The following is a 17,136-nucleotide window of genomic DNA, read 5'->3' on the forward strand; positions in this document are numbered from 1 at the left end:
AAGTGTTCTCTCAGTCTGAGATCAGAGGTCAGCAAGTGTGTTTACATGTGCACTAGTGTCTTAGTAGTGATCAGGACCTGTTCCATAACATTTACCAAACAGGCCAGGCTTATCTCAGTTATTCTGACTTACTTTCAGTTGATTTGGTTCCAGATAGCAAATTCAATTAGTTTACAATCACAAGTTGCCATTGTTACAGAGCTTGAACTTTGTGAATTTCCTTTATGGAACCGAATCAACTGAAAACAAGATAAATCTAGCTTAATGGAACAGGTACATCTGGATATGCTACAAGAAACCAGGATGCTGTTGGTGGTGCAAAACATGGTGGCTAAGATTGTGAGAAATCAAAGACAGTCACACACAGATTATCAGAAACCTGAACAGTCATGTAAAGAGATACCAATAAACAGGTATTACATGTTCAGGATGAGGCTCAACCAAAAAAAAAACCTTTCAATGACATCTTCCTCCTTTGTCCTACTCAGCAGATGCTGACTGAGTGGCGTTTTCTTAGTTGACCACCTCAACAAAGACCACAAGATGCTGTCATCTCCAGAAAAACAAGTGTCTGGATCTTGAATTGTTTTTTCATGTTTTCTTGTGAACAATCAGGAATCCCACACACAAATAAATACCTATATTCTTTGTTTGCAGGACACAGCCACTGATTACCTACTGTTCATCTTAATTACAAAAGGAATAAACTGAAGACCTGAGTGCTGCATCTACGTATCAGAGGCAGCATAGCCCAAATCCACCCGCGGATGCACACACACAGACAATTAGACACTCATTCATGTTATAGTTGGCTCAACACTCCACCACTGTCAAGTACTTTATTCACAATAAGGTCATTTTCTTCTTTAAAAAATCATTTTTAATATACAACACAATTTTTGACAAGACAACTCCGTTTACAGCTAAATTTAAGCTCTTGAGTTCCAGCTTCTCTCATAACCAAAGCAAGCAGGTAGATGATGGGGGAGAGAAAGATGGAGTGAGAGGGACAGATGAACAAGGGTCGAAGTTAGAAGAAAGAATGAGGCAAAGACAGTAAGAGAGAGGGGAAATAGAAAGAGGACTACGCTTAGTATGATTTTTGTACTAAGAACCAAAATACTCAAATAAAATGAGAAAATAACAGTAATAAAAAACAGTAAGAAAGTAAGAGTTGAAGAGAAAAAAAAGCAGAGGTGTACCAGGATGCTGTATCCAGGGCAACCTCACATGCATGTCTGTCTGTTTGACGCTTCTGCTCTGTTCTGCCGTTTCACAAGTCCACATACAAACACACACTCATGCAAACTTTGAGTGTGTGCGCCCCCATATTCCAAACGAGTGTGCATCTCTGGGGGTTAGAGGGTGGGGGTGGGGGCGAGGGGGTTGGGCGGGGTGGAGATAGGGAGACAGGGAGGAGTGAGAGGGGGCAGGGAAGTCATCCCTGACACATTTCTCCCTCATTCACCCCCTCCATCTCCAAACCTTCCCTCCTTTCCTAGAGCTGAGTAAAGAGTCTCTGTCTCCCACATCACAGCTCCAGTCATCCTCTGTCCAACTGTGCCACTGTGGGTGTGTATGTATGTATGTATGTGTGTGTGTGTGTGTGTGTGTGTCTGTGTGTGTGTAATATATAAATATATATCTATAAGCGATTCCATATCTGTGGAAACCTGGGGTTGAAAACCGAGGAGCAGAAGCCGCTTTAATTTTGTTTCAAGGGGACAAAAGGGGAGCTTGTGACTTATACAAGTTTAATACTGTCATTAGTGTACTTTGCAAAACATAAATTAGTAGGAGAAGGTGAACTTCTTGTGAGAGTTGCGTTGGTTCTGTAGTAGGGAATCCTCATCAGTGTTGACCTGTGTGTGCGTGTCTGTGTGGATGTCACAGTACTGGCAGGCAATGGGCACAAGCTCGAGAGTCTGTCAGAGCGGGCAGGGGGGGTGGATGTGGCGGGAGCAGGGTGGGAGTTGGACAGAGAGATGACGAGGAGGAAGGAGAAGAGATGGGCTCCTTTCCACGATGGACGCACCCATCAGCCAATCAGCCCCGGGCTCCTCCAAGAAAGGGTTCGGTGGATGGCGCCACCTAGGGGGCAATAAAAAGTCTGCAATCACACATGGGTCTGAACATACTGGCTGAATAGGAATCTCTTACTATGCAAACACAGTCTCATACAGAACATTTTTACAGAAAGGTCTTATCAGCCAAGTGTGAATACATGTGTTTCTTTGTACCTGCTATCTAGAAATGTAAGTGTAGGTGCGGGAGGGAGACCGTCCCTCTGGCTGGCCATTGGTCGAGACGTTCAGGAAGTCCCAGATCAGAATGGTGTCGTCGTGAGAACTGCTGATGATCTGGAACTCATCAAACTGGAGACGAAACACTCGGCCAGAGTGCTCCTGAAAACACAGTGAATTAAAAGATGACGTCAACATAATACACACACAGAGACCATAGACTTTTTGCGATGTCACAGATGGTTGACCAACCAAGGTAAAACATTAATGTGAGAGTGTCAGATTTGATATTATAAGCTAACTGTTTTGCAGCTGGACTATTTTATTCAAAGGCATTATTTGAGTTAATTGTACAAAAAGAAATAGCAAACAAGTAGTCCTTTTTTAAATGATTCTCAATACCCGCAACATACACAGAAGAAGTGAAACTAACCATTCGTGATAGTTAAAAACTTATGTGAAAACAAACATCATACCACTGTCTCTATACTCACCACTAGAGTGCGCAGACATAATGTGCTGGCGGGGGCTCTCGGGTCCAGGGCTGCCTGCAGGTCCCACACCTTGATCTTGCTGCAGAGAGAAACATGAGACGAGACGTCAGAAACAAAATGTCTCTCTGTGCAAAAAGCTGTGTGTGTGTGTGTGTGTGTGTGTGTGTGTGACTGACCCGTCGTAGGCGCCACTGACAATCCTTTTGTTATCGAAACGAATGCAACGCACCAGCTCCTCATGACCTTCCAGCACTCGCAAACATGCCCCACACTCTATGTCCCATAACCTGGAGACAGAGAAGCCTTCGTGAACACATAAGGCAACATAGAATTCCTACACTGTAGTATTTGAAACAATTAGTTATTTACGGACTGGTCATCCTTACGTTAAATGAACTGTTTATATTCTACATTTAGCTCATTGTCACAAACAGTTTGTTTTAAAGTGATTTTATCAATGCATATTTCAAATAAAAATAATTCATAATATATAAACCACACACATCTTTAGTCTCACACACGTACCGGATTGTGTTGTCAGATGACCCGCTGACCACCAGACGATCTCTGTATTGTAGACAGGCAATGCCTCTCTTGTGACCATTTAGAGTGCGCACAAACTCACAGGTGCTGGTGCTCCATACCTACAGGGGAGCAACCCAGAAAGCTTTGTGAAACAATGGCCTGGATTTATTCAGATGAGTACGAACATCCACTTTGAAACCACTTGGTGGGCTTGAATCTATAGAATGAGTTTGACATTTCTAGTTTCACTGAAAGTACCTTAATCTCTGTGTGTGCTCCAAACTTTCACATACAAATAACATTTCATAAAATCCTGCCCTGCAGCTACTATGAGAAAAATGTTTCCTTAGAAACCACCTCCTCCGTTACCTTGATGGTGCGGTCCCCTGAGGCGGACACAATGTATTTGTCGTCAAAATCGACCACGTTGACAGCAGCCCGATGCCCCACAAGGACACGACGTAGGCTGATGTCAGTAGGAGAGGCCATGTCCCACACTGCAATTGAACGGTCCTTGGAGCAGGTAACCATCAGGCCGTTGGCGAAGCGCAGGTGAAGTACTGCCTCGTTGTGGTGGATCAGTGTGTTCAGTACCTCACCCGTCGTCACCTCCCACACCCTACAGAGGATGAGTGGTAGAAGGAGAGGGATGAAGAACAAACAGAAGGGGGGAGAAATTACATGGACAATGATGAGGACAAAGGTGACAGAGAGAGGAAAAGAAAAAGGCAGGAAGGGAAAGTGGGGATGTGGAATGAGAGGGGAGGGGTGTGAGACAAAGAGGGAAGAAATGACAAAGGGGTGAGAAAAGTGGAAAATGATAGGAGGAAGGGGTGAGTAGGAAAGAAAAACGAGATGAGGGCAGCGGGGAGAGCGGTCAAAATGAAAGAAAAGGAGGTTGAAGATGGAGAGTGGAAAAGAAATGTAATGGGAGTGGAGGAAAAAGGAAAACAATGGAGACAGGAGCGAGAATTATGTTTATTGGTTTTACAATGGAGAGTAACTCAGAGTTCACACATACTGTATGAACCGCATGTGTGCGTGCACATACGCCAGGGCGGCTGTGAAGAACATGTTACTGAACTGCACCTCTGGGCATTGCGAGTCAAATACAGAACACACTGGAAAAGCTGACAACCAAACCTACAAACAAAGTGTCTGTCAAGCCATTGCTAAGGAAGTGAAGTCACATTTTCCTTGGATACTGTCCAATGAGTATGGCTGAAGTGTGAAGTAATAAGAGAATTAATGTTGAGCTTCTGTGTGCAGTAGCCAAGCAAGTGTCAACATACACACACAAGCCAGGTCTTTAAATATCTGCAATAAAACATATCCCACTATCTCTAGTAATGATAGTAAATCTAAGTCATTATGAAATAATAAACGTCAATGTTTATATATTCCTTAAATGATAGTTGGTATGTAGACAGCAATAGAACCAGATTTTGAGCATTGCAACTATAACAAGCTTTGTGCAATATAAGGAACGCACACTTTACATTCATCAACTGATTAATTTACTACATTTTATCCTCTGAAGTTATAGTTGAAATCATCTGCATTTAACCTGTTATACACCGTTTCAGGTGGAAGGAAACTCATCATCGCCTCATTCAAACAGTATATTATGTAGTTTGTACATTTTGCGCTGTGGATGAACTAATCATTATATTCCCTTTTGAATGGAGCTGAACAAACTAGTGCTGAGCTGCAGAACCCAACATTTCTGTCAACGTACTGCATTGTATGTTATGGCGGTTTCAAAGTATATCACTTTTTTTGCATGTTGTATTACAGGTTTATAATGGCTTATTCTACTGTCACAGGTACATATAATATTAAAACATCTCACAGATTGTTGTATGCCGTGGTGTTTTGCCCTGTTTAGCAGTTAGTTGTGGGTTATTGATTGTTGTTCAAGGTTATAACCGTCAATAAAGAAATGATTATATATTTGCTGCAAAGATTACTATATATTTTGAAGAGTTACAGCAACCTGCTGTGGTATATCAGTATATGAAAAATACACATCATATGGAAACGTTGTCTTTACGGTTACATCCTAAGTGAGTAAATAAGTCAAAACTAGTGCAGCTCCTGTATATTTCTTTTTGGATTATTATCTGACTGTTAAGGCCTTAAAGCACCGGGGTGATTTTCCTGTGCATTCATCACTGTCGGCTTTAGTGATAAAAACTCACAGGTGAGGATTTTGAGTATTTGTGTCGTTTATTTATCACACCCCCGGTGTGTAAACCTTTACAGTTTTAGCATAGTAGTACATTTGAGTTTCATAAACTAGTATCTATAAATGCCCATCTACTTTTTGTCTTATGATGTTGCTAATGTAAACCAAAGAGTGTTCAAAAAGGTCAGTAAGTATAGATAAAAAGAAATATTTTGATATTTTGATTTGCACAGTTGTGCAGTAAATCCCCTTAAGTCATCCAAACAGCCAACTAAACAGTGAGTAACAGTTACTTCAACTCTTTAATCTTGCTGACCCTTCTCCAAAATACAGTGTGTTCCTTCTGTATGTGTGTCGTACCTGACAGTTGAGTCAGAAGACCCGGTGACGATGACCCTCTCATCATACTGCAGACACAACACTGATCCTGTGTGACCGGTCAGTATCTTCAGACACTCCAGGGACTGTTTATCCCAGATCTACCAGGAGAATGGACAGCAGTAGGAAAAGAAGGGAGAAAGACAAGTGAAGCAGAGGGAGGAAGAAAGAGGAGGACACAGAGGAAGAGGGGGAAAAAGGTTTTTGAAAAGGTTACAGATTTGGGTCATGCTAAGAATGGCCTATTCTCAAATCAGTGTTCATGCCCCATTTCCCCACTTCTGTGTTGAGCTCTGCGTATGTACTTAGGAGCCATTCAGCTCTTCCCTGGGTGTGCGTCAGCCTCCTCCAGAACAATAAGAAGACAAATCTGCACTTTTTCCTTCCCTCCATCCTCCCCATCTCCTCTTCATCATCAACTTCTCTTCTACTCCCGGGCCAGACAGAAAAGTGGAACACACAACAGGTTTGGAGCTGAGCCCTTTTATCCTATAATTCACTTGTGTTCTGTCTCAGTGTCTGCTGGGTTAGCTCAGCGCCATAGACAATAAGACGATAAGCCATACTGAGCCAGAAGAAAATTAAATTCATAAATACACAAACCCAGGTAGGAATAATAAAAAAAACACCACACAGACAGCATGCATGCCTTTCTCACAGCCAACACGTGTGACTCTCTCAACAGCTGGTACTCAAACACATAAATGGGATCAATGTTAATCTCTTCTACATGTCAGTTTGGGACAGAAGGGTCGACTGTTTCAATGCTGTTTTCTCTGCCACAGCAACAGGTGATGAAACTTGAAAAATATATTCTCCACCATGTTAAAGTCCAATGTTGACCCCAGGAGGGTGCAGTGATATTCAGGTCTCGCCGCTATAAATCACTGTCATAATATTTAAAAGAAAAACATAATAATCAAGAAATATCAGGTATAATTTTTGCTGTAAAAGGAAAAAAATAAGTAGGCGTTGCAGTTGCTGCTTAAAACTGTAAACTGGTTTTTATTTGCACTACAAAGTTTCACACAAACTGAAATGTGAATGGTGACACGTGTGGGAAATGTGGAGAGATGTAGTGTAATGACCAAAGAAGCAAGAAAAACTAGTCTCACTCGCTACTTTGCAGTCCTGCTGCTTTGATACTGTACAGAACAGGTGCTAACAGATTTCTTTCTAGACAATGAGTTTTTGCTTCCAGGAGCCGTGAGTGCATTGCCTGTTCATATACTGTCCACTTGTCAATAATGGCAGATGGTGATTTGACATTAAAACATGAGGAACTTATACCTCACATAATAAAACAAACAGCCTTTTATCAATTTGTTAATCAAAGTACCTGCTACTATGCCCACTATACAGCTCTCTGAGGTAGTTTTGGATCAGAAAGTTTGGAAAAAGAGTCAATGTGTGGCCGGACAGTGGCAAAGACAACAATAAAGTGGGCCATGTCGCAAGCCATTTTGACATATGTCCGGACGATGTCCGCAGAAACGCTTAACTGTATCAAATGTGTTTTCACTTACTGGAAATATAACACATATTTAACCATGCAGACGGAGCCGGTTTGTAACTTGGTTATAAACAACTGGGTTCCTTGCCGTTCCTTAAATTTGTCTAATCATTTTGGTAAATAGCTCATCGTCTCATCTTCCTCCTGTGAGACATTTCTGTGGCCATCTTCTTCACTGTTGGAGGTTTATTTTCTTCCGGTAGCATAATAGAAACGTCATCAACACACCTGTTCGCTCTCAGTGGCCCGCTAAGGGACTGGTATGACTGAATCGGACATTTGCGTTCTCACATACAGCCCCGCCGGGTAATGTCGAGATCATTTCAGGTTTGCAGTGAATGTGCGACAGGGTTATAATCTCACAGACCGCAGACTGTCCTTGATGTTCAACACACACGTACCTTGATGGAATTGTCCCTAAGGCCACTGATGATCTTGTCATCATCGTACTGGAGACAGTAAACCCCTTTACTATTTTCTGAGCGACACTGAATCCTCTGCAGGTTGTGTCTGCCACATCGCCAATTTGCCTCAATAGTCTGGAGAAAAGAGAGCGAAACAATGAGAGAGACAAACACAACAGGCATCCATAGAGATAAAGAGAAGCACTGTCGCTGAACAGAGAGAAAAGATGGAGGCAAATATTAAGTAATGTAATGAGACGAGAGGTAAACCATGATTTAGTCAGGGAGAAAGCGGTCATGAGATTATTTTAATTAAAATGACCTTAAAACCAAGACAATTAACTCAACATTAACATCATGTTAGGGAAGCAACATTTAAAGACCATTCTGTTTAAAAACAGAAAACAGCTGCAAAGTGTATGAATATATAAGTATAGAAATTTGCCATATATTAAGAACATTATTAGATAAACCTTTGGGATGTGTAGTCCAATTAGACATTTCCCACCTTTTTGGAAGGCCATACTATGTGTTATGTTTCAAATGAGTCAATATGAACAGATTCATGTTTTATTGAGTTTTTTGAGATACTATTATAGTTTCCTCGCAGGCAGCAAAGTAATAAACTGCACTGAAGTCAATGACTGAAGTCTACAAAAAGTGCTTACTTAATATTGAAATCCGTTTGGCTGTCTCTTACCTCTATGTCTTGGATGATCTTGGGATAAAGGGAGTGATAGTAGGAGTTGGGTGGGACTTCTGCCGTGCGGTTCTTGAACAGATATTTCTCCCTTGGGGAAGACAAATATAAAAAGGACAGTTGCTTTGTATCCACTGGGATTTTTTTCATATACAATAGACACTCATGACCAACCAAGTATGACCTTAGTTCCTCCTCCTCTTCCTTTCCTTTATACTACAGTAAATGCCAAAAGAAAAAATAAGACTAATTTCTGCCAGTGCCATTTTTAAACTTTATTGTTAAACGAAATTATGATATGTTTGTATGTAAATTAATCTATGTCCGTTCTCACCACTGATGTCTCTCAGACAGGCCTTTCCAGAGCGGGTCAGTGCGGACCATGCGTTCGATGAGCTTCTTCCACAACATACCCTCAGAGATGACCCTCTGCCACTCCTTACACACCAGCTCTGCTGAGCACAGAGAGCGTGCATCCAGGAAAGACAGGATGTTCTCCGCTATGTGATCCAAGCCTTGGGCTAAAGGGAGGAAGAGAAGAGGCCGAGTGAGTGTTTGCTGTTAAATTAATAGGACTTCATCTGGTCTGTTTTTCTGTGCCTGGGGTTCATTATTTTCAAAAGTAATCCATGTTTATTGGTATTTATTTCAAATGTTAAACTAGAATTACTGCATTGCTGTTGTATGCCTACGCGAACAAGCCGAGTTGCAGTTTTCCCCCAAACTGACTTTCATAATATCTGTAGTGATTTGAAGACTTTCAAGGATTTTAATAAAAAAGTATTAAATAGATCTTTAGGTGAAGTGTTGGTGATTCACACACACACACACACACACACACATCTTCAACATGGCAGCACAGGAGATCTATACAATCACCACAGTTTCAAGAGTAATGTCACCAATTCAGTATCCGACCGAACACCTCATTTTATCACACACACATTCGTGTGAAATGTTGTCATAATTTGTGCATGAATTCTAAAGTTATGGCCCAAAAATTTGTGAGGTCACACCTTTGACCTCCGAAATCTAATCAGTTCTTCCTTTAGTCCAATGGGACATTTGTGCCAAATTTTAAGACAATCGCCCCAGCGGTTCCTGAGATATCAGTAATGGGAGGGACCACCTGAAAATATAATACCCCCTGCCGTGGCTGTTCCCGGCACAGAGGCATAAAAATACACAAACACAAACATGTAGGTGACATTTTTAGGAATATTATTTGTAGTGCATGCTTTGTGTAGCTTTATCTTTTTTGTTTTTGATGTGTTCAGAAGAAGGATTTATTAAGTCTAGACTACAATGATCAACCTCATGCAGCAGAATACAACTTTTGGATGAGGGGACATAAATTTAAAATCACTTGAAAATAATCTCATCTTTTTATAAAATCAGGGCATTTTAAAGAAAACACAGTAAAAAAAGAAAATTATTCTTATGTGTGCCTAACTGTCCAGTCAAACTGCGGTCAGGGAAGATGGAGCTCACACTGGAGAGGGTGCTACTAAACGTTGCGATTTATATCTGTATTTGTACCTGGCAGCGCAGTGATGAAGTCCCTCTGCAGCATGGGTTTGAGGTAGGAGTTGATGTGGCCGTGCTGGTAGTGGCACATACGGGAGATCAGGCGCTCGACAAACTCCACCTGGTCGGCCTCCGACCACTGGTCAAACAGGGCGATGCAGTGTTCCTTTTCCTTCTCGTAGTTCCCCTCTGACGGACGCTTGCGGGACCCGACAACAGGACCATTACTTAGCTGTAAATTTTGAAAAATACCATTTGAATTCAAGGCTAGTTACTACAATAGAATAAACACATTCTCACCTCAATTACTTTCTGTGAACAGGATAAAGAGGTTTCTCTAACTGTTGCAAGGTGGACCAAGTCAAAAATGAATTTTCATTGTTTGTTAAAGCTTGTTTAACCACTAGCGGCCCGCAGCGGTGTTAGTGTATGTGTGGAAATAGGAAGAATGCTTTCAAAATAAATGTTAAAAAAAGCTGGTGTCAGTTTACGCCAAAATAAGTACTATTTTACATTATCAAAATTCTCAAATTGTCAACAACTTTGAAGCCTGTGATGCTGGGTAGGACATTTAAATAAAAGTAAACGATTTTCACCAAGCTGCTGTCACTGATACACAAATGCTACACATACACACACACACACCTTGAGAACTGTGTTTTTCTTTGGCGACAGATCGTCCACGAGGTTCTGTGACTCCATCCCAGAGGTGTTCTGTAGAAAAAGAACAAAACAAAGAGAAGGGGCCGGTTAGTGTTTTGCGGTTTTTGCGTCCATATTAAAAGGCACTGTGAGAGCCAGGGCAGCAGTGTGGACAGCAGTGGACACAAGACTGCCACAAACAGCCAAGGAAAGGTTACCATTATGACTTCTGAGGCGTGCACGCACAAACACCCGTGCATACACACACATGAGTGAAAAAATATCTGAGCACTGCAACAAAAGGAATCTATTCGCTTGCTGGTCTGTGATGTGGGCTAAGTAGTCTGGACAGGAAATTAAACTGCAGCATCTTGGGTATGTCACTGGCAGCGACTCAGCCAAAACTGTAATGAAACTAAAATCAGATAGTGGTCTTGCAGTATATAGACTGGACAGAAAAAAAATGAACTGGGAGGAAACCGGATCCCACCCACTTCTAGCACGACTTAAGTGACAACTGCATTACAAACAAGCTACAGAGACTTCAGTCCTTTTGATAACCTTTAATCATAAGGTCATGGCACAAATAACTTACTGACAGTAATAGACTGGGTGGCTCTGAACACTAAATGATAATAATAATAATAATTATAACAACAACAACAAAAACATGGAAACCTGCTATCCTCTAAGAGGTCTTCATGTTTACTAGTTTTAGTTATGACTGAAGATACTACAGAGTACTGAGACCACATTGAACCAACATGTTTGCACTGTTAAATTATCATTTTTATTAAACGAGCATATTCCTGAACTACAAGACTCTTTAAAGGGGATATGTTGCAAACTCTCCAGGAATGAGCAGAAACAACACAAACAGAGCACAACTACATATGAAACTAATGCATCATGATTATTATTTACAGGTCCACTGCTAAATTTAGATCTTTTTCTAGGGATGCACTGATGTATGTGTTGTTTTCAGAGACAACCCTCAATGACGTAAGGGGTCGAAGGGTTCTGTGCACACGTGTGGTTTGTTTACAGTGAAAGAAAAGCCATAGAGTATGACAATCGTGTCAGAGAAGGATCAGCAACATAAACTGCCACATGCCAGACTCTGTCCTTGATAACCACCTCATTTGAGAAAGGGAGCAAATTCCTCACGGACAGCGCTAAAGTGTTTACTAACAAGGTGATGGTTGCCTGGGTCCAGACCTTAAAATCCGCCCACTCAACAGAGTGGAGTGCCATGGACGGGACTCTTGACAAACATGCTTTCTTCACAGGGTCCACCATCACCTACGTCGTAGATACCATATAGTTTATGGTCGCTACTGTTGCAGCTGTAAAAGTGGATCCACTGTTTTTGGTGTCATAACCTCTGTGAAATTACGCACTATTTAATTATTTTACCACTATTCAAGTTAGCATAGTGCTAACTGGAAGTTGGCTTGTTCAGACTGAAGTCTCATGTGATTAGTTGAAATCCCCCTCCTCCATGGAAATCTGTTAGAGTGCATGCAACGTCAGACTGAAGATAGAAACAAAATGTAATTAGTTAATAATTCTGTCGAATATCAGGCAATGGTGAGGGAGTTCATCGCATTCATGAGCCAACATTACTGGATATATACGGAGTTTGGAAGCTATCTCTGTGGGTATGCTTAGCGTCCCAGCATAGAGGACTGAAAGCTACACTCCAAGGATAATATATTAACATATAACATTATTATAATACTATTTTATTGCATTTGTAATGGCTTTAGCATGTACATTTCATTTATGTTTAACAAATGTTTTTGTTGGGCTATGTACAAACCGAGAAATGATTGTCAATGAGGAGGTAACACTGATTTTATAGCAGCTAAAAGGGCTTTTGAAGCAGTTATTATGACTGTGAAAATTGATGTATTAAGATTGTTTCATCAATTTGTATGACTGAATTTGGGATCACCTAAAAGGCTAATGTAATGAGGATGATGACATTAAAACAGTCAATCTATTTTTATAATGAAGATTTGTGTTCCCGTCACAAAAAAGAGAATAAAATACAACAAAAAAAAAATTGGTATCGACCAAACTGTTATTTTAAACATCGGTACTAGCCCAGCTTTTCACAATCCGTGCATCACTATTGTTTTCTAAATGTATATTCCCTATTCACAGATATGTTCACAAATGAATTTGGGGAAATCAGACACACACTTCCTTTTACCTGGGGAAGGGTCAATGCTACTGCATATATGTGTAGGTGTTGAGTGATTCAAGGTCACAATCTTCGAAAACTGCTGTCAGCAAAAAAGCTAGAATAGAGGCCTGTTTGTCTATTAATTTTAATAGATGTTAGTGCTTCTTCAGAGGGTGAAGAGATACCACTGGTGGGTTGAACCTGGGGCCTATCTTTAAAAAAATATGACTTATTATTTAGATATTCCTTTCTAAGTAAAACCCATTTAACTTGTATTCTTCTTGTATAGAAAAAGGTTAAAAGTAACATGAAATGCGTCACATTTAAACTGGTCCGACTCATTTGAAACCGAGCTGCAAAAAGTTCCTGTTCTGCAGCACATAAAAGACAGAGTCCTGCTACATGTGGAGAGCAAAACCACACAACCGCACAGACAAACAAAAAACACGGCCAGGTACCAAGACCACAGCAGACAGGACAAGAAGCCAGAATGGGCTTGCTGGTGTTGATGATCATGCAGAGCAGAAAAAGAGGAGGAAAGAGAAATAAAAACAGACAGACCAGGTTTAGCCAGGCAGGCAGGCAAGCAAGCATGTAGCCTCTCAGAGCTTGAAGGAAGACCCCCCACCTCGGTCCTCACACCTCCAGGTAGAAAGGGAGAAAATGTTACTCCTCAGTGCAAGGTTATTCTCTGGTACCCCTGCGTTCTTCCTCCACAGATTACTTACAGAATAGTCAACTATTTAAACTGACTGTTAAAGCCTACCGTTTTTTATTACGTGGCACAATAACTGTTGGACCTTTTAAGAATTCTGTGACCTAATTTAGATGCAAGAACTGTGATCTGACATGATTATAAGAAAGTCAACTACAGTTCTGTGTCAAGCAGAGGGAAGTTGAGGATGCACCAGAGAAGAACCTGAGAGCAGTGTGCTTCTAACAGGGAGGAAAGGACAACAGAAGGTGAGGAGGCAGGAGGGTGAGGGGGTGCTGTCTGCACCAGGGTGGTATGAGGAGTCATGTGAAGTGGGCGAAGAAAAGTGAAGGGTGAGGAGGAGATGACAAGGGAGGAAGGGAAGGGAGAGGAGGAGGAGGAGGAGCAGCAGAATTAAGAGGAGAGAGGCAGAACCTGGTTGTGAGCCCGGGTGGAGGGGATGCTCTGCAGGCACCTGAGTGCACACAAACTCTCAGCCACCGAGGAGCAGCCCAGCCAGAGAGAGCGAGGCACAGAGCACTGTGTGAAAGAGAGAGAGGAAGGGAGGACGGGAGGAGGAGAACGGAGTGGAGAGGGTGAGGGAGGAAGAGAAAAGGAAGAGCGAGAGGCCGGAGATGGGAAGTAAAGGAAAAGAGGTGGAGGGGTTAATGAGGGAAGTTGGGAGGAGGAAACCAAAGGAGGTGAATGAATGCATGGATCAATGGATGGAATTGGTGAGGAGTTGGTGAGTAACAGGACAGGTGGAGTGTGGAAATGTATTTAAAATATAAAAATAATGGGAAAACAAATAAATAAAGTAGGTTTTAAGAGTGGGTGTGTAACCATTTAAGGTGAGGAGAGAAGAGGGGAGGAGGTGGGGGATAGTGAGGGGAAAAACCAGTATTAGAGCTACACACACATTGGCACAGTGAGCGCAGGAACACACACTCCTTCACACACAGGATACAGACTGATAAACATACACACAGAAGCATTATTAGACATGAACTGGGTGGGGGCAGGTAGAGGAGAGGGAGGGGCAAATGAGAGCAATTGTCAATTATTGTCACTTGTTTTGACAGAAACCCCACCCACTGTTCTGTCCTCCCCACTCATGAGTGGTTAGTGAATAACACTGGGGGAAAAAGATGAAATCAAATCAAAATAAATACACAGATACAACGGAGACAAAATTGTTATTGATTTGTAGGCCTGTAAAATGACAGTCCTCAAACTCTAACCAAATGTATAGGCCTATTTCCTCCATCATAATATGTGTAATCACTCAGTAAGAGGAAAAAGACATGATGTATAATTTCATCAAGTCTGACTGCGTACAGTATGTGCTCTTGCTAGATAAAATACTTTTCATACGGTGTCAACACTGAATCTCTTTTCAACATTGATTTCGTATCCTGTGACAAGAGTAAGCACTTCGGTACATTCAGTCTCTCTAATCATTTACGCTAACTCATAGATAAAGAAAAAACAAAACAAATAGAAGTTTTCCAAACAAAGGAAAGCACATTTATTAAATGTGCTCTTTCTTTGATACAAATTTGTGTTGCTCATAATCCACTGGATGTCTCCTTTACTAATTGTCACTTTAGTGGCATTTCCTTTCTCTCAAATCTGGTTATACACGGTTTATAAACAACTGTGGTAATGACGGATTGGACATTGTGACGTCTGGTGCATAAACTCTACTAAACAATCTACTTTCTAGGCCTAACTTGCCATGTCAAATATTGCATACAAATGATTAGTGAGTGAAACCGAGGGTTGTGCGGTATTTCAACATATGGAGTATGAACACCTACCATTGAAATGGACCCTCTATCCGTGCGGGAGTTTATTGACATATCACTTTGTGTCTTATCTTAATTGTCGTCTTCCTCAAGACCACTTTGACCCCTGTAATGTTCATGTTAGCTATAACTAAGCTAACGTTAGCCTAGCCGGCTAGCCTATTATGATAGCTGGTCGTTTCACAAGCAAACGATGTAACTTCTTGACTAAATCTGGCCGCATGTAGAGGGAAGGGACATTATAATGACAGCTTATGTTTCTGACTACCAAAAAAGAGTTTCACCGCCCTGACCAATTGGCTGTTTTGGTATGGTAATGGCTGTCAGGTACACCTAACATTTGTAGCATGCTAACTATGAAGCTAATTGCTACCTCGCTAATCGTGGTAACGTTATGTGAATGAAAAAGCTCACACTTCCTTCTACGCACTTCGAAAATATAAACAGAGAGGCAGCGCATTGTGACGGATTTAACAACATCCCGTTGTATTGGGGCATCTGTTTGACTCATCCACACATATATCACCCCGCTGGTTGTCTTAGCATAAACTATATATTATCGCATACCCGTGAATTTACGTGGTTCGTCGCCTACTAGCCCGTGTTAGCTGGATGGCTAAGTATGAGACAGGGCCCAGTTAAAGTGGCGCAGCGTCACCGCAGTGAGCGCTGCCCCGAGAATCCTCTCCGTCTCCGGCCGACGACTGAACATCAACCTCTTAATTCCCCCGCTGTTCGCCAGTTTTATCCACAGCAACGTGTGTTTTACATTTATTATATGTTGAAGTCAAGGTATTGTTATTAATCCGACCAGCATGCGGAGCTTTCTTAGCTAAATGTATCGATAATTTCAGGCCCTCCCTCTGTTTTCTGGTCCCCCCCTCCTTTCTCCTCCACCTCTCCCGACAAGCAGCTTCAGCCCGTTCCTGCCGTCGAGTCGAGCCTCGGGCGGTTCTCCCGAATATAAGAGCCATACCGAGCACTTCGGGTGTTCAGGATGCCACAGTGAAACGAATCTTACCATCAGCTCCAGCGTTTTGTCCTCCATCTCCGGCTCCATGTTGACGATCCCCCCCGAAACTCGCTCTGAAAATGGAAACCCAGCCCTGCGTCGGCGGCCCGCAAAAGCAGAGACGTCATTCACTTCGCTCAACCACACGGCTTTGGTAGGGCAGTGTCAAAAGGGTGGGTGGGGGGGATGGAGACGCCCATGCGATGAAAAAACGCGCTGATTGGGCGGATTTTGTCAAAAGGGGCGCGACTTCCCAGCGTTGCTTTTTATTGATTGGCTCCCCGTGCTACCAAGGCTTCCCCGGTGACTCCCCCAAACAAAAGGGCAAATGGATGAAGATGCTGTTGCTATCCTGAAGTGGAATACACTAAGGCAAAATCAATCACCCGCATATCTTTGCTATGAAATGCGGCAGGATGTTGGCTATTTTAATATGTCAAAGGAAATGGTTATTCGAGGTCCAGCTAGGTAAAAAAATAACAGTGTGATGCAATAATTTAAGGTTAAGTTTCAAATTGATTTGTAATATGATCAAATACATTTTAGAGAAGGTTCGGATTGTTTCAGTACTTTCAATGCATGTTTAAGTAAATCAAAAAAGGGTGATGCATGGTTAAAATCAATGCAAGTGAATAAAGAGTTGAATGTGTGACACAATAGTTGCACCAGGGGCCTCTGGCAAAAAGCGGGTCATGGTGTTGATGGGATAACTTTGAGGAGTACAACATGGAACTGTGTGAACATGGATTGATGTAAGAAGACCCCTTTCAGGCTTTAATCAACATAACTTAAAAAAACAGGAACAACTTCCGTTTCC

General features: G+C 41.8%; 1 protein-coding gene across 2 annotated transcripts; it reads right to left on the reverse strand.

Moving 5' to 3' along the window:
• Positions 1–832: 832 nt before the first annotated feature.
• Positions 833–16,382, reverse strand: fbxw11a (F-box and WD repeat domain containing 11a). 2 transcript variants are annotated; one of them, XM_083915880.1, is made up of 14 exons: positions 16,329–16,382; positions 13,935–14,039; positions 10,618–10,686; positions 9,985–10,204; positions 8,780–8,966; positions 8,446–8,536; positions 7,743–7,880; positions 5,811–5,929; positions 3,632–3,881; positions 3,263–3,381; positions 2,914–3,024; positions 2,738–2,816; positions 2,241–2,405; positions 833–2,091 (listed from the first exon to the last, which is right to left on the reverse strand). In XM_083915880.1, exons 1-13 carry the CDS (start codon positions 16,365–16,367, stop codon positions 2,244–2,246), a joined length of 1,689 nt encoding a protein of 562 aa, XP_083772006.1. In that variant the 5' UTR covers positions 16,368–16,382; the 3' UTR covers positions 833–2,091; positions 2,241–2,243. The 2 variants fall into 2 exon arrangements, with proteins under 2 accessions (XP_083772006.1, XP_083772005.1); XM_083915879.1 differs by lacking the exon at positions 13,935–14,039.
• Between the last annotated feature and the right edge of the window lie 754 nt (positions 16,383–17,136).

Source organism: Echiichthys vipera (genome assembly GCF_963691815.1).
Source record: "Echiichthys vipera genome assembly, chromosome: 6".
Taxonomy (NCBI): Eukaryota; Metazoa; Chordata; class Actinopteri; order Perciformes; family Trachinidae; genus Echiichthys; species Echiichthys vipera.

Excerpts from the sequence above, each read along its gene's own strand:
- fbxw11a (XM_083915880.1), bottom strand. The coding sequence starts at position 16,367 with ATGGAGCCGGAGATGGAGGACAAAACGCTGGAGCTGATG. Across the intron at positions 8,967-9,984 it reads CTTCATCACTGCGCTGCCAG|CCCAAGGCTTGGATCACATA; the intron begins GTACAAATACAG and ends TCCTCCCTTTAG. Across the intron at positions 3,025-3,262 it reads TCATCTGACAACACAATCCG|GTTATGGGACATAGAGTGTG; the intron begins GTACGTGTGTGA and ends CTCTGTCTCCAG.